The sequence below is a fragment of the Vulpes vulpes genome, chromosome 10 (genome assembly GCF_048418805.1).
Source record: "Vulpes vulpes isolate BD-2025 chromosome 10, VulVul3, whole genome shotgun sequence".
NCBI lineage: Eukaryota > Metazoa > Chordata > Mammalia > Carnivora > Canidae > Vulpes > Vulpes vulpes.
The window spans coordinates 28267056-28291531 of NC_132789.1; the positions used below are offsets into that span (position 1 = coordinate 28267056).

The window sequence follows — 24476 nt, forward strand, 5'->3', positions numbered from 1 at the left end:
GTTTATATTAAAAAAGAGAAATCTCCAGAAATGGATCTGAAGAAGTCTTGGTATAAGATTAGTTTTTTTGAAAAGAGAGAGGCAAACCAAGAACAGATGCTTAACTCTAGAGAACAAACTGATGGTTATGGGTATGTGAGGGGGTGTTCAATAGGTGATGGCGATGAAGTAGTGCACTTGTGATGAGCACTGGGTTATGTATGGAAGAGTTGAATCACTATATTGTATACCTGAAACTAATATTACACTGTATGTTAACTAACTGGAGTTTGAAAAAAAAATTTTGGGGGGAGTCCCTGGGTGGCTCTGCGGTTTGGTATCTGCCTTTGGCCCAGGGCGTGATCCTGGAGTCCCGGGATCGAGTCCCACATCAGGCTCCTTGCATGGAGCCTACTTCTCCCTCTGCATGTGTCTCTGCCTCTCTCTCTCTGTGTCTCTCATGAATAAATGAATAAAATCTTTAAAAAAAAATTTTTTTAAAGATTAGTTTTGTGGGTTTTTTTTGTTTTTTTGTTTTTTGTTTTTTGTTTTTAATCTGGCAAGCAATAAAAAGGAGAAGATTTATGGTTCTAAGTTTGAAAAATCCAGGGAGCTTCTAGTTTCTAAAGATTTCCTTGTAGAATCTTGTAGAGTCATAGAAATCATAAGTTAATACTAGTGGGCTTCTCTCTGGCCAAAACCAAATGGATGTAGAGTTGTGCCTTTGAATTTTTGTTGCTGATAATTAACTCCTTAGTATCCTATCAGCAGATGTGGTTTAATGGAAAGAGCTCAGACTTCGGGCAAGCTATTTACCTCCCTGACCCCAGTTTCTTCCTCCTTTCCAGCCATGTAGGCTGATGATGAGAATCAGGTGTGCTGGTGCAGTGGTGGCCTTTCTTTTCTTTTTTCTTTTTTCTTTTTTTTTAGTGCTGGCCTTTCTTGTTGGCCGGCTGATGGTCTCCAGGCAGCTGCTTATATTTATTATTTTTTTTAAAGATTTTTATTTATTTATTTATTCAGAGAGAGAGAGAGAGAGGCAGAGGGAGAAGCAGGCTCCATGCAGGAAGCCCGACGTGGGACTCGATCCCAGGTCTCCAGGATCACACCCTGGGCTGCAGGCAGCGCTAAACTGCTGCACCACCGGGGCTGCCCAGCTGCTTATATTTAAACACCAGCAACACCAACAAAGTATCTCTACCGACTCATGACTCTCCCTTTAATGAAGCTAAAGTTTGGAAAGGTCTTTATCCTTCATCTCCTCAATTTTTTTTATCACATTCCACTGCAGTCTGACTTGGCCCTTGACCTTCCTTTTGGGCTGTTTGCCCTTCTTGCTGTCAACTCCTTATGGCTAACTTCAGTATTCACTTGGGCATGGCTGGTCAGTGTAGCCTTTGTCCTTTTGATGCCCCCTCTGCAGAGCATGGCCAGATGGAAAGGAGAAAGCTGTGAGGGGAAGTGAGGGGAAATCATAGAGGAAACTGTTTTTCTCTTCTTCTGTGACCATAGGGGTCTTCAAGGGTGTATACCCCTAGGCTAAGGAGAAGACACGGGGGCAAAGTTGTTTCCTTCTCAGGGTTGAAAGTGGAAGTAGAGGAAAGGTGGATCTGAATGCCACCTTTCTGCCTCAGTAAATCGTAATGTGGGTCATTGATTTCTGGAAACAATATCATAACAAGACAAACTACCATATTAAACATGTACATTAGTTGATAATCACACTCTGATTTTAGGCATGAAATAAAATCGGTGTCAGGGCACCTGGCTGGCTCAGTCAGAAGACCATGTGACTCTTGATCTGGGTTGTGAGTTCAAGCCCACATTGGGTGTAGAGGTTACTTAAATAAGTAAAAAAACTTTTAAAAATTGGTGTTAAAAATGAGAAGATACTGTGTTACAATAAAAATAAACATTTGAAAATTGTCAGTAGGCATTATAATTGTCAGCTGCTTAGTAAGCATTGTATTTTGGCCAGTAATGGACTTTTGTATGTGGATTCAGACTAAGCAGAGAATTGTATATCCAAAGACATTTCACCTAGGCTTCTTTCCTTCCTCTCTCTGTTTCATGCATCTTGCATACACGCCCACTTGCACATGTGCAGTTTTTTGACATGACAGGGCTCACGCTTTTCCTCTGAGTAAGCCTTGACTTTTTCAAGAGTCTCGCTCGAGGTCCATAAAATGTGTACATTTAAATGTACTTTTTTTCAGTGTGTGTCATAATTCAGGAAAGAAGGGTTAGAAACATGTATGTGTTGAGGAATTCAGAGTTGGATCAGTCTGTTGCATTAGGACTTATCTAATTAAAACGTTTCTTATTGAATTTGTTTTCGGCGTTCTATTTGGTTTTTGTAGGCCACGTGGTATTTTCAGATTGGTTTTTGGTTTTGATTCATTTAGTAACATGTAGTTACTGACTCCAGTGTGGCTAGTTTCCTAAATTTCAGTTTTCCTTTGACTGTGTGATGCTTTTTCCTCAGTGTTTTAAGTCTGTACTTAATTTACAATTTTAATATGATCCCTCCATTTCAAATATGGAGTTTGTGAAATAAGAGAAAGAAATTATTTAGATAGTTGGGGTTGAAACCCTTTTTGGATTTTTTAGTGGGATATTCATAGGCATAAAAAAAATCATAGCTAATCAGCAGTTTCCTTTATAAAAGTAGTTTTGATTCCTGGTTCTGAATGGTATAAATTATGGAATAGAATTTTTGGATTTCTGGGCAGCCCCGGTGGCCCAGCGGTTTAGCACTGCCTTTGGCCCGGGGTGTGATCCTGGGGATCTGGGATTGAGTCCATGTCAGGCTCCCTGCCTGGAGCCTGCTTCTCCCTCTGCCTGTATCTCTGCCTCTTTCTCTCTGTGTCTCTCATGAATAAATAAATACAATATTAAAAAAGAATTTTTGGATTTCTGAAAGATCTTAATCCATTCTCCTTGCCTTATAAACAAGGCTCACAGAATTTAGCATGACTTATCAAGGTCATGCAAACTTGTCAGGCTTGTGACCACAGTTCAGGTTTCTTGATTATCATTCTAGTGAACTCTCTACCATATATTTTCAATATTTCCTGATATATAATTTTCAGTGGGAGAAAACCAGAGGCAAGTGTTTGTTGACATCTATGTGCAATGATATATAATTTAAGTAGTGAGTATAAACAGTCTTTAGTCATTCCTTATAAAGGGTTTCTCTTACAAAGTGTCTTTTGAATCACTGCTTTTACTTTAATAAGGCATTAGTCATACTTAGGGCATGCAGTGTGTTCTTCTCTACATTATGATAGCTCACATTTATCCCATCTTTACCGTGGGCTGTCACTCTGCTAAACAGTTTAGGTTCATTACTTCATTTAATCCTCTCAACATCCTTATAAGGGAGGTAGCATCAGCAGCCCATTTTCTCTATGAGGAAACTGAGATTTCAGAGAGGTTGGGTAGCTTGCCTGTGGATACAGATTTGTTAGTGCAAAGTAGAGCAGCCTCTGGGATCCTGGTTGTTTTAAAGGAGCACAGATTTTTTAAAGTATCAATTAAGTAACAAATTTAAATAGTTTTAAATAGCAATACATTTTGTATAACAGAAGGAAAAAGAGGTTCTAATTAGAGGTGATTAAGAGGTGTTCAAAGGAAAAAGTAGTGACAGTGTCAAGATCCTGGTGTGACTGTAGAGGAGGAAGAGATAGAGGATGCCTCTGGAGTTGCCATCAAATTCCTGTCCCACATGCTGCCAGGGCTGAAGGTGCGTCTTGCTGAGGGAGGGGCCTCAGCTCTCCAGCAGTTCCCAAGACAGTGTCAGTACTTTCTCCATGCAGGGTGTATCCTTCATGATGCAGTATCATGACAGTTAAGGTAAATTTTCAAGGTCCTTTGGGCATTACTTTTGAAACTTGATCGGTGTGCTCTTCATAGGTGGGTGGTTTCTGAATCACTGAGATAAAGTGCCACCCCTGATCTTGGGTTGTTGCACTGTGTTTCTGACTTCTGTGTGTTGGAGAAGTGAATTCCCCTGGAATGTGTATCAGGATTTTTGTCCTTTAAATTTGTCTATACATGTTATTTTGTCCAAGAACTCCATAGTTAGATTTTATCAACCCTTCTTAGAAGAGAGGAAACAGTTGCAAAGATACAGAGACGAAGAGATCTGCCTGCAGTCACACAGCTTATATGGCAAAGTCAGAGCTTGAACCTAGCTCTGCTGATATTAGTTCAGTACTCTGCTACTGTTTCTGAGACCCAGAGGGAGTCTTGTCATGGCTCTGACCTACGTGACATTGTCATCAGTTCCATGAATTTTGCTAAGTTAGAAGGGTTTTGGGGTCAGAAGGTACCTTCGAGATTCCTTAGAATCCAACGTCCTTGTATTGAAAATGGGGATCCTGGGTGGACCTGTGACTTAGGTTAAAGACAGCACTTGTTCGAGAGAGAACTGTGGGTTTTAAGTCAAAGTCAGAATTTTAAGGTATCCTAAACGCTGAAGCCTTGCGCTAAATCTGACCAAATGAAAATTTGATCAGATACAGATGTAAATTTTTTCAGAATATAAATTACACAGCTATGAAAAGGAAAGCAGTGAGGTGTTTACAATTTCATCAGTATTTCTGTGTGTTTGGAAATTTTTGTAATAAAATGTTAGGGGAAAAAAGAGAAAAAGCAGCTTAGTGACTATTTGTATGAAAAAGACAGGCGAGTATTAGGTAACTGTGAACTCAGTGTGCCTCTGGTAGCTCCTAGAAAAGCAGTTTTTCTTTAAGAGGAGCTCAGTGTCTAGATCAAGAGAATAGTCACACTGAGCTCTGCTTGCCAGACCAGATCTGTGTAGCATCCGTGTCCAGTTCCAAGGGCCTGAGCCTGTCCATTGCTGATGGACAAATGGTGCTGAATCTGGAGGTGTGGCTGGAGATTCATGGGGCCATTGTGGAAGAAAGGCAGGTGTACAGTAGCACTGTGGTGGTCTTCAGATCCTGGGAGAGCTGTGGGCTGTGAGTTGTTGTTTTTTTTTTTTTTTTCAAGATTTTATTTATTTATGAGAGAGAGCCAGGAGGAGGAACAGAGGGAGAAGGACAACCAGACTCTGCACTGAGCAGAACCCAACTAGGGGCTCCATCTCACAACCCTGAGATCATGACCTAAGCTGAAATCAAGAGTCTAATATTTAACCGACTGGGTCACCCAGGTGCCCGAAGAATGGTACTTTTGAGTGAAGAGAACTTAGAGTCAAATCAGAGGAAAGAAGTGACAGGGAAAGAGATGCCAATGAGGCATTCTCACGCCTGAGCCCCACCACCATATTATGTCCTTTCAGCCCATCCTCCACAACAGTGCTGGGTTCATCTTTAGGAACTACAAATCCAAGTTAGGGCTGCACTAACTTTAGTCTGTAGTTTGCCATCCTGTATTGGACAAAGGCCAGGGCTTGACTGGCCTTCTGGGCCCTTCCCCACTAGCCCTTTTGACATTTCTGTGTTCTAGCCAGACCCACGTTCTTAGAGTCCTTCAGGTGAGCTTATGCTTTCTCACACTTCTGTGAGGTTCTCACCCGGTTCCCCAGAGGTGGAACCAAGGACTAGCTCTTTCTATGGCCATTGTACTTTGTTTATCTACTTATGTTGTTTTTTCAGTAGAATTTATGAGGGATGGGGTCTTCTTCACTGTTTATGTATCTTGTTTCTTCTACTAAACTATGAACTCCTTGAAAATAGGTGTTTTGTTTTAATTATCTTTATTCACGTATTTATTTATGTCTTGTCTGACTAGTATCCTAGAGAACTGGCATTTCCCATGGTACAAAGTAAGTAATCAGTGAACATTGAGTAAATAATGACTTGCTCATAACTTTTTAGTGGTCAGTTTCCTCCAACAGTAGATGCTTGTAACTAAAAGATTTCTTGTCAGTGGTGTTGCATGCAAGATTTCCTATAAATGGCCTCCAAAATATTTACCATTTTTAAGAGTCTGTGGTTTGATTTTTTTTTTCTCCAAGTAATCTCTACGCCCCAACATGGGGCTTGAACTCACAACCCTGAGACCAAGAGTTGAATGCTCTACCAATTGAGCCAGCCAGGCCCTCCTGTGGTTTGACTTTTAAGTAGTATTTTGTCTACTATATCTGGCAGGTAAGAGATGGTCCTTTGTTTTTTTTTGTTGTTGTTGTTGTTTTTAAGATTTTATTTATTCATGAGAGACACAGAGAGAGGCAGAGACAGAAGCAGAGGCAGAGACACAGGCAGAGGGAGAAGCCGGCTCCATGTAGGGAGCCCGATATGGAACTCCATCCCAGGTCTCCAGGATCAGGCCCGGGGTTGAAGGCGGCACTAAACCGCTGAGCCACCCGGGCTGCCCTCTTCGGTAGGTTTTAATTATGTGATTTCCTCGTAGATGTAAAGGAAACGCAAGCTTCCTGTGTGGCTGTGGATGTGTAATTAGCTTTAGGCAGGGCTCCTGGAGCTGTAAATCCTGTCCTGGGGAACCCAAGTACAGGGACATCCTGGTGAGAGTTCTAGCCACCCAGATTGCTGCCTTCTAAGTGCAGGATTATTTCTGTAAAATGAGGGCAGTTATGTCTCTGCCCAGGCCTAACAAATTATTATTTTAATTGAAAAAGTAGTAGGTATCTATAAATTAATATGATTATAGCTAAGAATTTTATTTTTGCAACTGAAACTTAATACATATTTAGAACTGGTGATAAATTTTCTGCTCTAAAAAAGATAGATTTTATATTAAATAACATGACAATTAGTACCTTCAAAATGAAAAAAAATTTGGTCAAGTATATCAGCACTGGCTCAAATGATAAGTGGATAAATCTAGAAGGGGCAGATTGAGCAGTATAGTTTTAGTGTTATAGTTTGTTCATATCTTGTGAAATATTTGTTGCGATGAAAACTGCACATTTCTGAAGTTCTTGTGTATGGTTGCACTGGGGACCGTATGGAGAGGCAGGCAGGGTGTGGGGTTTGGATTCAGTCTACTGTCCCTGAAGAATGGTAACCCACGGAGAGTGAGTTATACTCTCTGAGCCTGTCAGTGCCTGTATGGGCTCTTGAGAGAATTTAGTGGACTGTTCCAGGTACAGCACAGCTGGGACACAGACTGTCCTGTGAGAGAGGCTCAAGGCCTTTGGTGCCGTTCCCTGTTTTGTAGGCAGTGCATCAGTGTTGATGTTTTAAAGAAATATTATTTGAGGAATACATCTGACATACTTCCTATATTTATTGTAGCTTGAGATTATTCTTAGTATGTATAGGGAGACAGGATCCATACTGTTATTGTGAGGAGAGCTACTTTTTTTTTTTTTTATAAATTAATTTTTATTGGTGTTCAATTTACCAACATACAGAAAAACACCCAGTGGAGAGCTACTTTTTATTCCTCTCAAACCTTGACTTCTCTGGACTAGAGGTAATGACAGATGCTAATGACAGCCCTGAGCAGGATTGGGGAAGGGATAGTAGTTACTTACACCACACCCCTTTTTTCAGCTTTCAGGTACTTGAAGTGCTGTGAGCTGTGCTCATCCTTTCCCTCCACTCTGTAATTGCTCCAGTGCTCAGGGGACTCAAAGCCCTCTAGGCAGGGCCAGCAATTCCTCCTTCTTAACCAGGTAGGGGCCAAGATCTGGTGAATTAGAATCTGTTTTTGAGGATCTTTGCCCTTAGATAGGGCTCATTTTAGAAAATCATGGAAACTTTCCATGAACTCAATGGTTGGTGGTTGCTTTTGAAATGTAGTAGGGAGGGGCATGGAATTTTAGACTCATTGAAGTGTTGGTTCCATAAAATCAAACTTTCCTGTGATCTGCTACAACTTTGGAATATCTTGCTGAATAATTTATGTAGATAGAAAAAAAATTGTTTATTACTGAGCCTAGAAATTTAATTCCATTTTATACAAAGAAGGCATTTTTTAAGTGGAGTTTTGGTATAGATGGAATTTTCCAGGAATGCAGTTACTGTAGGCATTGAGGAGAAATTGTTTTCTTCTCAGCTTTACCAAATGGATTAGTCAGGGTTGTCTAGAGGAGCAGAACCAGTAGGACCTACACACACACACACACACACACACACACACACACACACACAAAGAGATTTATTATAAGGAGTTGACTCACATGATCCTGGAAGCTGAGAAGTATCAGGATCTGCAGTCAGCAAGCTCGAGACCTAGGAGAGCCAATAGTAAGTTCCAGTCTGAGTCTGAAGGTCTGAGAACCAGGAGAGTTGATAGTGTAAATCCAAGCCTGAAAGTTGGTGGACTTGAGACCCAAGAAGAGCCAGTTTTTCAGGTAGAGTCCAAAGACGGGAAAAGACCAGCATCCCAACTCAGTGAGTCAGGAATCTCTATGAATTCAAATGTTAATCTCATTCAGAAACATCCTTACACAACAAACAAAAACAAAAAGTAAAGGGCAGCCTGGGTGGCTCTGCGGTTTAGCGCTGCCTTCAACCCAGGACCTGATCCTGGGGACCTGGGATCAAGTCCCACGTCGGGCTCCCCGAATGGAGCCTACTTCTCCCTCTGCCTGCGTCTCTGCCTCTCTCCCTCTGTGTCTCTCATGAATAAATAAATAAAATCTTAAAAAAAAGGTAAAATAGAAATTACGGATCTTATTAAAACAAAAAGAGACGACCTTATACCTAGAATAATTTAACCAAATGTCTGCATTCCATGGCTCAGTCAAAAATTAACCATCCTTTTAGTGATTCATCCATCCTTTTAGAAAATCACATGGTTGATAGCATGTATGATAGATGGCATGGTATCTCAGTTAGAGTACTATCAAGTATCCAAGTCAAGACTTTGTAGTCAAATTCACAAGGATTTAACTTAGAGGTATAGATTTCTGACTCTTATTCCTCGTATGGTCTTGCTTGAAAATTCATATATTGAAATTCACATTTGTTTTACTTACAAATTACTTTTATTTTTTATGTTTTTATTTTTATTTTTTATGCCAAATTATGTAGATATTTTTAGAAAGTACTTGTTTGTATTTAATAAATAGGTTAGCTTTGGATTTCACTTCAGTAGCAAAGATGTATTTACGTATTTGTTAGAGAAAGGGAGCTTTGGTTCCAATGTGAGTGAGAACCAGTGGTTTGAGATCTAAGATCTCAAGCTGCCAGTCTCTTGGACCAGTGTATATCTCAGCATTTTTAAAGTTTTTGGCTGTGCTGCTTGTCTTCTCTCTGATCTTTCTTTGGGTATTTTATAATATTGGGATTTGCTTTCTACAAGTCCTTGTCTGATGTTCTTTAGGTTTGTTTTTTTTTTTTTAAGATTTTATTTTTAAGTAACCTGTACACCCAACTTGGGGTTTGAACTCAGCCCCAACATCAGGAGTCACGTGCTCTTCCAGCTGAGCCAGCTAGGCTCCCCAGGTAGTTTTTATTTTGGTTTTTGTAACCACTTTATTAAGATACAGTTCATGTGCTTCACAATTCACCCACTTTAAAGTGTAAAATTGAGTGGTTTTCAGTATATTCAGAGTTTACAACCTTTACCACAATCTAATTATAGAATGTTTCATTCCAAAAAAGAAATTCTGTATCCATTAGCAGTCAGTATCCATTCCTGCTACCCTAGTCTCTGACAACCTCTAATCTACTTTGTCTCTATGAATTTGTCTATTCTGGGCAATATGTATAAATGGAATCATGCACTACATGATTCCTTGTGTCTGTTTTTTTTAATCGGTTTAATATTTTCAGGGTTGTACTATGTATTGGTAGTTCGTTTCTTTTTTATGCCCAAATAATATTCTGTTAGATGGACATACCACATTTTGTTTATCCATTCATCAATTGGTAGACATTTGGAATTGAAACAAAAAGTTATCTTGTATGCAGAAGGCATATAAACACAAATAGGTTGATAGTAATATGTATCCAGTAAATAACAAATACATGTTGATAAGTAAAAAGTAATTTAAATGTTGTTTGGGTTGTTTCCAATTTTGTGGCTATTATAATTAATGTGTCTGTGGACGTTTGTATATAAGTTTGTGTGTGATGGACACCTGGATGGCTCAGATGGTTGAGCATCTGCCTTCGGCTCAGGTTGTGATATCCAGGTCCTGGAATCGAGCCCCATGTCAAGCTCCCAGCTCAGCGGGGAGAGTCTGCTTCTCCCTCTCCCTCTGCCTCTCCCCTTGCTTGTGTTCTCTCTGTCTCTCTCTCAAATGAATAAATTAAAAAAAAAAAAGTTTGTGTGTGGACAAATGTTTTTATTTCTCTTGGGCTTATAAATCCAGGAGTAGAATTGCTGGATCATATGGTAACTCTATGGCTTAACCATTTGAGGAACTGCTAGGCTGTTTTCCAAAGTGGCTGCAACATATTATATTCCTTCTAGCTGCGTGTGAGGGTTTTATTTACTACAAATCCTTTCCAACATTTGTTACCATCTTTTAAAAAGAAATTTTTTTAAAGTAATTTCTGTACCCAACGTGGGGCTTGAATTTACAATCCTGAGATCAAGAGTTGAACTTTCCACTGACTGAGCCAATCAGGCACCCCTCTATCTTTCTGATTATAGCCATCCTATTGGGTAGAAAATGGTAATTCATTAGGTTTTAAGAGGTAGCAGCAGGAAAGGTACAGTCTGTTACATTGTTCAGTGTGGTAGTTACCATGTACCTTTAAGTTTAAATCAGTTAAATAAATCAGTTAAATAAAATTGAAAATGCAGTTCCTCAATCACACCAGCCATATTTTCAGTGCTCAGTAGACACAAGTGACTAATGGTTACTGTATTGGATAGCACAGATAGACATAGAACATTTTCATTATTGCAGTAAGTTTTATTAGATGGTACTTGTCCAGGAAAAGTTCATTTAGCAGGAGCTGGATGAGTTGGCAGAGAATGGTAGAGGGTCTGAGTGGTGTAGAAAGGATTGTGGGCATGGAATTTGGAGAAGAGAACAAAGAAACCTCAGGGAGCTATCTAAAAGATAGGAGACTTAGAAAAGAGCAGGTAAATAAAAAGAATGAGAAACTGAAGGAAAGGTTCTGAGGAATTTGATTTTTCCACAGTACTTTGAGTTAGTGATAGATCCAGTGTCATTCCTTCATTCTGTAGGTGAGAAAAGCGTACACTTGCTGCTGAGGTTTCGCTGTGTTGTGGTTGCTGTTAATAACAGCGTTCTTTTAGCTCAAAGGCCTTATCATGTTGAGGGTGGAGCAGAGCCCCCCTTCACCCTGTCTTACTGTTCTTGCCACCAAACCAGTTGGTACAGTTTGTATTATGTCAAGGCAAGATAAATCTGGAGTGTTCGTGCTCAGTCTAGATAAAGTATTCATTAAGGCTATTAAGGGTATTGGGACGAGCCTTTTCTTTTCCAAAATGTTATTCAGTAAGTTTATTTTTATTAGTGTGTAGAAATCTTCACAGAATACAACAGCCTCTTTTTGTGCTCATTGTTGTTTCTCAGAATCATCATACACAAACTTTCTTACCTTCAAATAGGGTTTCATTTTTGTGAAAGCCAACCTGGCCCATGACATCTTTCCAAACTTGATATTACTGTAGGGATTGTTTTTCTAGCATAGTTAGTAAAGATATATTTAAGGGTTTATATGGGTGCAGTTTTGTGTGCTGCCAGTGTTCTTATGAGTCCTCTAAGCTATGAAATCAAGCACGAGTTACTTAGGTGGTAGACTTGTCACATTCCTTATGGGTATATAGATGGCCTTGTTTTCTGAACCCAAAAAATTGAAGTTTATGTTCTGATAAAGATTTTTTTTTTAAAGACTTTATTTATTCATGAGAGACAGAGAGAGAGGCAGAGACACAGGCAGGCTCCATGCAGGGAGCCTGACGGGGGACTCGATCCCGGGTCTCCAGGATCACACACTGGGTGGAAGGCAGGCAGTAAACTGCTGAGACACCCATGGATCCCCTCTGATAAGGAATTTTGATGCTGCCTCCTGATAAAAGAGATATGCTGGGAAATATATTTAGGTCCTGAATGTTGGAGTTTCTGGGATGTTCTCCTGGCTTGTATGAGGCTATTACAACATATATTTGAAATTAGGACTATACCAGATAGTTTGGAAAATACGATCATCCTTAAATATCTGCAAAATGGCTAATTCCCAAATACCAGGATGGTTAGTGCTTCATTAAATGCTAAAAATAATGTATGCTGTATTGTATTTAGCCAGTTCCATTAGAGATCTAGAATTTTTATTTTGTTTTGTTTTTGTTTTTTAGAGAGCACATGTACACACATACAAGCCCCTGCGAGTGGAGGGGGGTGGGCAGAGCGAGAGAGAGAGAATGAATCTTAAGCAGGCTTCAGGCTCAGTGTGGAGTTGGATGGGGGCTCGATCTCAGGACCCCTCGATCCCGGCCAAAATCCGGAGTTGGATACTTAACTGACTGAGCCACCCAGGTTGCCCCTAGGGTACTCCTTTTAATGACTGAACTAGAATGCACAAAATAGTTTCAAGCTAGTAATGTTCAAGGAGAAAGACTTAAATGTGGAGTATATTCTGATTAACAAGTCTAAGAGTTTTTCAGCCTTTTATTTTCTGTATCAACATCTAGCTTTCAGACATTTTTATGTATTGCATGGTAAAATTTTTCAGAAACAAATTTCTAAAGAACTTTCTTCTACTTGTGTTCTCAGTATAATGACATTTCTTTCCACAGATTTGCTTGTAAATGCATCACGAAGAGGCAACCCAGAATGAAGAAAGCAAGCAGGAGTGTTGGCTCAGTGCCTAAAGTGTCTGGTATAAGCAAAACGCAAACAGTAGAAAAAACTAAACCTGAAAACAGCTCATCAGCATCTACAGGAGGCAAAGTCATAAAAACTGGAACAACAGCATCATTGTCAAAGGTATTAATGTGGCGGTGTTTGAATATGTGATGGATTTTAGGATGAGTGAATCTTAATATGATGTTTGATTTATTAAATAAACATTATTCAGGGTTCGCCCTCTGCTGGTGCTGGGAACACACAGTCTTCAGAGAGTTCAACAATGTGGTAGACTTGGTGTGTTTGGTTTGGCTTTATAAATGAAACCACATAGTAGACTTGTTCATGAAACAAATATATCACTGAGCACTTGCCTTGTGGCAGGGTCTTATGCTAGTGTGAGCTGGAGGTAGAGTCTGTCTTCAGACTTGTGGTGTAACGGGTGGAGATTGTCACCTGTGCGCATAATTCAAAATACATGCAAAACAGTCAGATTTCCTGGGAGAGCCAGGAGAGCAGCGTAAGAGTTTCAGGAAAACATTGTTTCTAGCCTGGGAAGATTTTATGAAAGAGCATGTGTGCTAGGTCTTAAAGGACGACCAACAATAACATTCCTGAAACCCCTAGATAGAGTTTTTTTATTCCTATTCCACCGCCTTGTACACCATAAACTTACTGTTTTTTTTTTTTTTAATTTATTTATGATAGTCACACAGAGAGAGAGAGAGAGAGGCAGAGACACAAGCAGAGGGAGAAGCAGGCTCCATGCACCGGGAGCCCGATGTGGGATTCGATCCCAGGTCTCCAGGATCGCGCCCTGGGCCAAAGGCAGGCGCTAAACCACTGCGCCACCCAGGGATCCCAAACTTACTGTTTTTCTGACAACTGATCCTGTATTAATTCCATTAAAATTGGGTGATATTAATTTAGTTAGAGCATAACTGGTTTCCTTTACACTCTTTTTGAGGCTGGTTTAGTTCTTGTTGGTACAGAATAGTGACTGTGGGCTTCAGGAGCAGACAGATCCAGGCTTTGTATGTATGTGCTTCGTGGTCAAGTGGTTAGCACACAGTCTGGCACATGGCAGGTGCTTTGTAAATGACAGGTAGTAGTATTTTTTTCTTTTAAGATTTTATTTATTTATTCATGAGAGACACACAGAGAGAGAAGTAGAGACACAGGCAGAGAGAGAAGCAGACTCCATGCAGGGAGCCCGATGTGGCACTTGATCCCGTATCCCAGGATCATGTCCTGAGCCTAAGGCAGACACTCAACTGCTGAGCCACCACCCAGGCGTCTGGTGTTTCTTGTTTTTTTTTGTTTTTTTTTTTTTAATTGACAGAGTGGCAGGCAGAGGGAGAGGGAGAAGCAGGGAGCTCAGTGCGGGGGGTTCATGACATGAGCTGAAGGTAGATGCTTCACCAACTGAGCCACCCAGGTTCCCTTGTAGTAGCATTTTTATTGATTATCTCTAGGAACTTTTACCAGCTCAGGACTGATTTTTGAAGAGAAGAGTCTTTTCCTTTGGATGCTCTCAGTGTCTCTGTTGGTTTGGACTGTCCAAGGGACAAGATGACTCAGGGCCATCTCTCTGCTGGTCAGATATTGGATATATTGCATAGGGATGCAGAGTCTTGTTTTCCAGGGAATTTTGTATTTTGAGTAGAAACTTTGTGGAGAAAACCTGTAGAGGGTTTGTGCTAGTCTGATAGGGAGAAACCAAGCACTGCTTGAAACATGATCCATTCAAAAGCCTTTTGTTCAGGCAGAGCTTTGATAGATTGTGGCTTAATTATTTTAAGAAGCGCCTCATAGAACAGCTGATGAGGGACTTCCTTATATGTGTTGAAAGATCTAGGTGGAAATGCTGTTTTTTCTGTTCCAGGGTTGCCAAAACTAAACCCAGACCTACTCCATAGGCTTGGAGGTGCCCCCAGATTTTTTCCTTGCTACAGCTTTGATAAGCTGCTGGGTGTCCTCCTATGGCCCAGAGCATGGTACCAGGAATAGACCTTTGCCCTACTTCCGTTAGTCAGAATCAACACCCTGAATTACTTCCTTGATGACAGTGCTACCACTCTTTTGTGTAAGATAGCTGGCATTTTCTGACCTAACTGGTTACTCACTTGCTGGGGGTGTCTTCAGAGCAGAGTGCCTGTGTGACTGGGTGAACTGTTATTTATGTGACTGGAAGAACAAGTTGAAACACTGGCATTAGATGCGTTCTATTGCTTTCCTTCTGTTGTGTCCTCATCAGTGGCAGTCACGGTCTTTGAAGGTTTACTGTGAAGTGTGCCCTGAGCAGGCATGTTAGATCTTCAGAGGCCTATATCTGAAGTTGATGGTAGTTTGGTTTTTAACAGTGAGTACTTTTTCATTGTAAAGCAAAACAACTGACACCTGCTGTGTGCCAGAACTTGCCAGCTGTCCACAGATTTGGCTTTTCTTTTTTGGCTCATTTAAGTAGGTGTGTGTGTGTGTGTGTGTGTGTGTGTGTAGTGAGGAAGGTCTTAGAACAGGTGATATATTTTTTTTAATTTTAATTTATGATAGTCACACAGAGAGAGAGAGAGAGAGAGAGAGAGGCAGAGACATAGGCAGAGGGAGAAGCAGGCTCCATGCACCGGGAGCCCGACGTGGGATTCGATCCCGGGTCTCCAGGATGGCACCCTGGGCCAAAGGCAGGCGCTAAACCGCTGCGCCACCCAGGGATCCCAGAACAGGTGAAATTATTTGGGAACACTATGTAGACTGATGCAGCTGCTTTTTTTTTTTTTTTTTTAATTTTTATTTATTTATTTATGATAGTCAGAGAGAGAGAGAGGCAGAGACACAGACAGAGGGAGAAGCAGGCTCCATGCACCGGGAGCCCGACGTGGGATTCGATCCCGGGTCTCCAGGATCGCGCCCTGGGCCAAAGGCAGGCGCCAAACCGCCGCGCCACCCAGGGATCCCTGCAACTGCTTTTATTTAAGAAAAAGTCACTGAATAGAAATTGAAGTAAGAAGACAAAGAAAGAAAGAATAGTGAAAATGAACAGAAAAATTAAAAAGATCAAAAGGTTTTGGAGACCTCACAACCTTAAGTGTTATTTTATTTTCCTAAGTTTACATATTTCACTGTGCTTCTCTAACATTTGGACACTTCCCACAAATTAAATTTCTGTAACTGTGATGGAGCATTGATGATTAACCAGATAAATGAAGCCTTTCGCTTTTAGTCATGTAGACACCATGTACACATACTCACCCACTCATGTGGACAGCCACATGTGTGTTTCTGTCACTGCACAGTATTCAACATTTTCTTTTTGTGGCAGGACATGGGGATATACTTTTCTTTACCTCTCTCATTTCAAATATTATTTGAGGCTAGATCTAGTTGATGTGTAGGAGAAAGGACCTTTTTGACAAGAGCACCTCACTGCTGTTTGGAGCTTTTGTAAATATAAAATACAGCACAACTGCCGTTCAGTGAGTTTTGAAGAAAAGTTTCCATTCTTCTGAGTAGCTGTGATATCTGGTTTGGGGCCTTCATATGGTTATCTGTCACAGTGAGCAGAGAGGATTATTTGCTGCATAGGTATTGTCTTATATATGCCTGCACTTTGCAGGTTTCACACACTGCTCAGGTGTTCCTAGTTAATCCTTGTAGAAGTAATACGCTTTATCATTGTCCCAAGAATACTTTTTTCTAAAAGTTAATAGATGAGAATTGGTAAATAGCCATTACTTCAGTTAGAATCTACCTAAATAATTCATGACTCAATGATTATTTGTGAGCATACCTTTCCAGTATGAAAATTAGTAAACTATATGATTGAACAATCCATCTCTGAAACTTGAAAAACAAAATTTAAAAACTAACCTTAAATTTTGTGTTGATGATGCAGACATGAAACTTGGGCTTTAGGAAACTTAGAAGCATGTATATGTTGGTTGTATTATTTCATCATTTATATCTAGAAGGGATTTTTTTACATTCTTTTTTTATTTTTATTTTTATTTTTTAAGATTTTTATTTATTCATGAGAGGCACAAAAAGAGAGAGAGGCAGAGACACAGGCAGAAGGAGAAGCAGGCTCCATGCAGGGAGCCCGATGTGGGACTCGATCCCAGGTCTCCAGGATCATGCCCTGGGCCGAAGATGGCGCTAAACCATTGAGCCACCCGAGCTGCCCTACATTCTTTTTTTAAAAAAGATTTTATTTATTTATTTGAGAGAGAGAGAGAGAGAGAGTGCACAGCGTGAGCAGCAGGCAGAGCGAGCAGCAGGCAGAGCGAGAGAGAGAAGCAGGCTCCCCACTGAGCAGAGAGCCTGATGCAGGGCTCAATTCTAGGACTCTGTGATCATGACCTTAGCTGAAGGCAGATGCTTAACCAACTGAGCCACCCAGGTGTTCCTAATCATTCTCTTAAAATTCTTTAAAATTTTATTTTATTTTTTTATTAAGTAATCTCTATACCCAGCATGGGGCTTGAAGTCACAACCCTGAGATCAAGAGTTGGATGCTCTACTGGCTGAACCAGCCAGGTGCTCTTCTAGCTAGAAGGTTTTTACCAAATGATTTGCATTTTGCATCTGTTATTGAAAAGTAGGCTAAAAATCTCTTCCCTTCATCAATTTCATTTTTTGGACTGTTGTTGATGAGAAATATTTATGTGTGGAAGTGCATATGTATTTGCAGAATTGTGTAATAAAGATTGAAATAGGGAAAGATACCAGCCTGCAAATAGCTTCATGTAAAGAGAAGTTGGAAAGTATAGAGTTGGTTGGAAGTGCATATGTATTTGCAGAATTGTGTAATAAACATTGAAATAGGGAAAGATACCAGCCTACAAATAGCTTCATGTAAAGAGAAGTTGGAAAGTATAGAGTTGTTTTTTTTGTTTTGTTTTGTTTCTAACTTTTTTAAAGGGTATTTATTTATTTTTAGTAACCTCTGCACCCAGCCTGGGGTCAAACTCATGACCCCAACTGAGATCAAGTGTTGCATGCTCTTTCTTTTTTTCCTAAGGTCTGTCTTTTTCTTTCTTTCTTTCTTTCTTTCTTTCTTTCTTTCTTGCTTTCTTGCTTTCTTGCTTTCTTGCTTTCTTGCTTTCTTGCTTTCTTGCTTTCTAGCTTTCTAGCTTTCTAGCTTTCTAGCTTTTTATTTATTTATTCATGAGAGATACACAGGCAGAGGGAGAAGCAGGCTCCATGCAGGGAGCCCAACGTGGGACTCGATCCCGGATCTCCAGGATCAGGCCCTGGGCCGAAGGCAGGCGCTAAACCGCTGAGCCACCCAGGGATCCCTCTTTTTTTTTTTTTCCTAAAGATTTTATTTATTTATTCATGAGAGACATAGGCAGAGGGAGAAGTAGCTCTGTGGGAGTGAACATACTCTGCAGCTTCCATCTATGTCAAGGGTGGCTGAAGTGGTTGGTCAAGGAGAGGTCTGAAGTTTTTAATTTGCATTTGCATTATTATCCATGGGATTAAGCACCTTTTCATGTTTTACCCTTATATGGTTTGTGGGCAGTTATGTATCCTCCTTGTGAAGTGTCTATTCAAATCAGTTGCTCATTTTGCTACTATATTATCTATCTTTTCAGCTTTTTTTTTTGGTGGTAGATTGATTACACATAACATTTTTCATCTTAATCACTTTTTTTTTTTCATCTTAATCACTTTTAAGTGTACTGTTAGTACATTCACCTTGAGCAACCATCACCACCATCCATCTCCAGAACTTTTTCATCTTGCTAAACAAACTCTGTCCCCATTAAACAACAACTCCCCATCCCCCTCCCCAGCCCCTGGCAACTACTGTGGTATTTTCTGTTTCTGACTGTTTAAGTACCTCATATGAATGGAATCACACAGTATTTGTCTTTTTGCCACTGGCTTATTTCACTTAGCATAATGTCCTCAGAGTTCACATCTATACTGTAGCATGTATCAGAATTGCTGCTGCTGCTGCTGCTGCTGCTTCTTCTTCTTTTTTTGAAAGATTTTACCTTTTTCAGGTAATCTCTACACCCTGTGTGGGGCTGAAACTCACAACCCTGAGACCAAGAGTCTCATACTCCACTGACTGAGCCAGCCAGGCACCTTTTTAAAGACTGAATAATATTCCACTGTTTGTAAATACCACATTTTGTTTATCTCTTCTTCCATCAGTGGACACTTGGATTGTTTCCACATGGACTTTTGGCTGTTGTAAATAACAGTTGTGAACATGTATGTATAAATATCTCCTAGAAGCCCTGCTTTTAGTTTTTTGGGCATATACTCAGAAATGGAATTTCTAGGTCATACAATTTTTTGAGTAGCCTCCATAACTGTTTTCCACAGCAACTTCACCATTTTCCCTTCCTACTAAGGAATTCTCTCCCCAACAATTTTTCCACATCTTTACCAATACTTTTTTTTTTTTTTTAATAGTAGCCATCAAAATGGGTATAAGGTGGTGTAGTGTTTTTTTGTTTTAGTACTGATTTATAGTTCATTGCCTATTCTAGATGTGAGCCCTTTGTCATTTATGTGTTGCACATATGTTCTCCCACTTTGTGCCTTCTCTTTCTCCTTCTTTAATGGTATCTTTTGATAAATGGAAGTTCTTAATGTTACTATAGTCCAGTTTGTTAATCTTTTGTTTATGGTTAGGGGTGTGTGTGTGTGTGTTTATAAAATCTTTCCCTACCCCAAGGTCAAGAAGACAGTCTCCTATATTTTTCTCAAGAGTGTTGTTATTTTACATTTTATATTTAGATCCTCAATCTATCTAGAATTAATTTTTTAAAGATTTTGGTTTTTTTTAAAGGTTTTATTTATTCATGAGAGACAGAGAGAGAGAGAGAGAGAGAGAGAGGCAGAGACACAGGCAGAGGGAGAAGCAGGCTCCATAAGGGAGCCTGACGTGGGACTCGATCCCCGGTCTCCAGGATCACACGCTGGGCTGAAAGGCAGCACTAAACCACTGAGCCACCTGGGCTGCCCAGTTTTTTAAAGATTTTTATTTATTTACTTGAGAGAGCACAGAGGGAGAGGGAGAAGCAGACTCACTGCAGAGCTTGATCCCAGGACCCTGAGATCATGACCCATGCCAAAGGCAGATGCTTTTTTGTTTGTTTGTTTGTTTGTTTGTTTGTTTTGTTTTTGTTTTTTTTTCAAAGGCAGACGCTTGACCAACTGGGCCACAGAGGTGCCCCTAGAATTAATTTTTAAAGAGCTTTTTATTTGAATTAATTTTAAACTGAAAAGTTGAAGAACTAGGACAGAGAATTCCAGTATGCTCTTTACTAAGATCTCCTACCTGTTAACCTTTTATCATGGTTAGTCATTTTACCGTTATACTTGCATACTACATACATATATACACACATACATGCATATATTTATATATGTATATAAATTTTTTTGAACTGTTAGAGTGTAAGTTGTAGAGATGATGCTCCTTTACTGCTGAATATTTCACTGTACGTTTTCTAAAAAACAAGAATGTTCTCCTTTATAACCATAGTACAATTATCAAATTGATAAGATGCTAGTATCTCATCTCTAGACTTTAATTAAATTTCACCAGTTGGGGATCCCTGGGTGGCTCAGTGGTTTAGTGGCTGCCTTCGGCTCAGGGCGTGATCCTGGAATCCTGGGATCGAGTCCCACATCAGGCTCCCTGCATGGAGCCTGCTTCTCCCTCCCCCTGTGTCTCTGCCTCTCTCTTTCTCTCTCTCTGTGTCCCTCATGAATAAATAAATAAAATCTTAAAAAAATTTTTTTTCACCAATTGTGCTCATGTCCATTTTAGCAATAAAGAACTTCTTTTTCAGGTCCAGCTTTCAGTCCAGGATAATGAGTTACATTTAGTTGTCACTCTCTTCTTTTCTTCTTAAACTTGGAATAGTTCTTCAGTCTTTGTCTTTTGTGACCTTGACGTTACTAGGAATGTAGGCTAGTTTGTTTGGTAGACTGTTCTCCAGATTTAGGTTTCTCAGTGTTTCCTTGTGATTAGGTTTGGGTTATGGGTTTTTGGCAGAAATCCCACAGAAGCCACATGTCCAGCATTTCCAGAAGCACATGGTGTCAATCTGTTCCATTCCTGGTGATATTAACTTCATTTGGTTAAGGTGGTGTCTGGCTTTTCTGCTATCAGGTTATCATGTTTCCTTTTGTAATTCAAAAGTATCTTGTCGAAAATACTTGGAGACTTTGTAAATATCCACTTTCTCTTCAGACTTTCACACCCTAGTTTTAGCGATTCTTGATTCTTTCTAGGATCAGATATTAGTATGTTTTTTGTCAAGTGGTAGTTTTCAAATTCTATAATTCTTTCTTCTTACATGTAGTAGCTGGCATTTTACTTACAAGAAAGAGTTTTCACTTTTGCCCCACCTATATATTTGTTTGTTAGTGTGGAATAATGGATTCTTATTCAGTGGGCTGTTGATGGTTAGCATCATTTATTTTGATGCTCAGACTGACCCTATTTGGTGAATCAGGGGGCTTTGGTGGGAGTACCTTCAGGCCGGCTCCTGTGTCCTTTCAGTATGTTCCTATTCTTTTTTGAGCAACCACTCAATTTCTGACGTGAGAAGTTTTTGTTTTCCAGCCGTAGCCCTAGAGTCAGCCTTTTCTTCATGAAGGCTTTGTTCTTTTTAGTGGAGGATGGCACTTAAAGCCTTTGGAACCTAATTGTGCTTGTTGCTTTTGAGTATATTGTGTTTCTTGTTGTTTTTAAAAAGATTTTATTTATTCATGAGAGACACACAGAGAGAGAAAGAGAGAGAGAGAGAGAGAGAGAGGCAGAGACACAGGCAGAGGGAGAAACAGGCTCCATGCAGGGAGCCCGACGTGGGACTTGATCCCTAGTCTCCAGGATCACACTCTGGGCCAAAGGCAGATGCTAACCGCTGAGCCATCCGGGCTGCCCTATATTGTTGTTTTTAAGCCTGCTCAGCAGAGAGGAAACAGACACATGCACACACATGCAGGTGCACACATACAAGTGCACACCTGCATATCTGTATCAATTTCTGTCTGTTTCTCTTCATATATAATAAAACCTGTGAGTTCATGCTATTACTTCCAAATCCATTTGACATACAGTTTAGAGTAAGTAGCCTTTTCAATTTCTCTAATTGTAATCCCAGTCTTCTGACAGTGAGAAACCTGGCTTTCATTATGTTTATTTTCTCAATCTAGAATATGTAGGCACCTAGTTATAGAATTGCTCACCATGTCACTGCCAAAAACAGATCTATCAGCTAGAATTCAGAATATATAATTTTTGGTCTTTAGCTTGAGAGTTTGAAGATTTATGGTCAAAATACAGTTTTCAGAAGATATTTGGATTCTTCATCTATCCTCCATCCTGTGTGGCTGTGTTACTTTATTTGAAATGTAGTTGGGTCCATTTGTTCCTCTTGTGTTCCATTTTAGGGTTTCCCCTACCCCCTTGTTTAATTAATTAACTGCAAGTGTGTGAAACACTACCAGGGTTCAGTAACACACGTCAGACTTAGGAGATGTGTTTAGAGAAGTGCCACTCCACTCCCCTCCTCCATTCCTTCTTACTCTGTCCCCACTGAGCCCTAAGAGGTGAACAGTCTATTTGGGTTTTTGTTTTTATCTTTCCTATATTTCTTTTTGCATAAATGATCAGATCCATGTATATATATTTATTGTGTTATTTCCCCTTTGTTACACAGAGGTTGCCATAGTTAGATCTGTTTCTGCATTTTACTTTTTTTCACTTAATGTATTCTAAAAATCTCTATACCAATTTATAGCAAGCCTTCTCATTGTGCTTAATGTATCTTTGTATGAATGTACTATAATTTGAGTTACTGTTCTGTGTATGGGCATTCAAGGTGTTTCAATATTTTGCAATTTTTTTAAAGATTTCATTTATTTATTCATGAGAAACACAGAGAGAGAGGGGGGCAGAGACACAGGCAGAGGGAGAAGCAGGCTACAAGCAGGGAGCCCGATGCGGGATTCGATCCTGGGACTCCAGGATCACACCCTGGGCTGAAGGCAGGCGCTAAACCGCTGAGCCACTGAGGAATCCGTCCAATATTTTGCAATTAAAGACAATGCTTCACGGGTGCCTGAGTGGCTCAGTTGGTTAAGCATCTGCCTTCCACTCAGGTTATGACCCCAGAGTCCTGGGATCGAGCCCTATATCTGGTCCCACTCCCAGCAGGGAGTCTGCTTCTCTCTCTCCCTCTCCCTCTCCCCTTGCTTGTGCTCACTCTCTTACTCAAGTAAATAAATAAAATCTTAAAAAAAAAAAAAAAAGGCAATGCTGCATTGAGTAGCCTTATGTGTGTGTATTTTTGTATTATTAAAGGTATGTCTTCAGGTGAAATTCCTAGAGGTGAGTTTCTGGATATACAGTAAATGCATTAAGTAGTTCTGTTAGACATTATTGGATGCCTTTCATAAGGCCATACCAGCTCTACTCTCACCAGCAACTTACGAGAGTGTTTGTTTCCCTTACACCCTTCACAAAGGAATGTGTGTCATAACTTCTCATTTTTGCCATTCTGAAAGGTGAGATCTATCTCAGTATTGTTTAATTTGCATTTCTCCTATTGTGAGTTAGACTGGTTCTGTTTTTTGTATCGTGTATGCATTGATTATAGTGATTGTTTATTTTGCTCACTTTTCTTTTTCTTTTTCTTTTTTTTTTTTTTAAAGATTTTACTTAGTTATTCATGAGAGACACAGAGAGAGAGAGGCAGAGACATAGGCAGAGGGAGAAGCAGGCTCCATGCAAGGAGCCCGATGCAGGACTCAATCTTGGGACTCCAGGATCACGCCCTAAAGCCTAAGGCAGATTCTTAACTGCTGAACCACCCAGGCAGTCCTATTTTGCTCACTTTTCTATGTGTTTTTTACTCCTTGATTTCTAAGAGTTTTTTTGTAATTTAAGGATATTAGTCCTTTATTTTTTATTTATTTATTTATTTTTAAGGATTTTATTTATTTATTCATGAGAATACACAGAGAGGAGAGAGAGGCAGAGACACAGGCAGAGGGAGAAGCAGGCTCCACGCCGGGAGCCCGATGCGGGACTTGATCCCGGGACTCCAGGATCATGCCCCGGGCCAAAGGCAGGCGCCAAACCACTGAGCCACCCAGGGATCCCGATATTAGTCCTTTATTTGTGAGATGTTGCAAATATACTCTCCCAGTTTAATTTTTAAAACTTTGCTTACAATGATTTTTTGGATCATGTACAGGATATTTAAATTTTTTTAAGATTTTAATTTTTATGTAGTCAAATTTATCAGTTCTTTGTTTCATCATTCAGGATTTTTTTTAAAAGATTTTATTTATTTATTTATGACAGACATAGAGGGGGAGAGAGAGAGAGAGGAAAGACACAGGCAGAGGGAGAAGCAGGCTCCATGCAGGGAGCCCGACGTGGGACTCGATCCCAGGTCTCCAGGATCACACCCTGGACTGAAGATGACGCTAAACCGCTGAGCCACCCGGGCTGCCGTCATTCAGGATTTTGAATCATAGTTAGAAAGCCTTGGAAATTTATTTTTGATATGGTGTGAAGTAGGGCTTGTTCATTTTTTTTTCTATTGTGAGTATGCAATTGATCTAGTATCATTTATTGAAAAACTCATTTTTTTCTGTATTCCTTCTTTGGTCATAAATCAGGTGTCTATATATGCAGTTTCTTTTTGGATTTTTTTCTATTCCACTTGTTTATTCATGTTCCAGTATACTATTAACCATAGTTATTATGATAATTGCAGAGTTTTTGACTTGTGCTCTAATGTATATT

At 39.9% G+C, this 24476-nt stretch overlaps 1 protein-coding gene across 20 annotated transcripts in view; it reads left to right on the top strand.

Annotated features, from left to right (window-relative positions):
- SPECC1L (sperm antigen with calponin homology and coiled-coil domains 1 like) overlaps positions 1-24476 on the top strand; it is a 130172-nt gene that overhangs the window by 19308 nt on the left and 86388 nt on the right. For 12 of the 20 annotated variants that reach the window (XM_072723355.1, XM_072723375.1, XM_072723358.1 and 9 more), the window contains one exon: positions 12640-12829. In XM_072723355.1, coding sequence (XP_072579456.1) covers positions 12677-12829 — 153 coding nt within the window. In that variant the 5' untranslated portion in view covers positions 12640-12676. Of the gene's footprint in view, positions 1-5965; positions 6099-7324; positions 7387-7466; positions 7589-12639; positions 12830-24476 lie in introns of those variants that run through there. The other 8 variants (XM_072723360.1, XM_072723371.1, XM_072723369.1 and 5 more) reach the window with 4 other exon arrangements.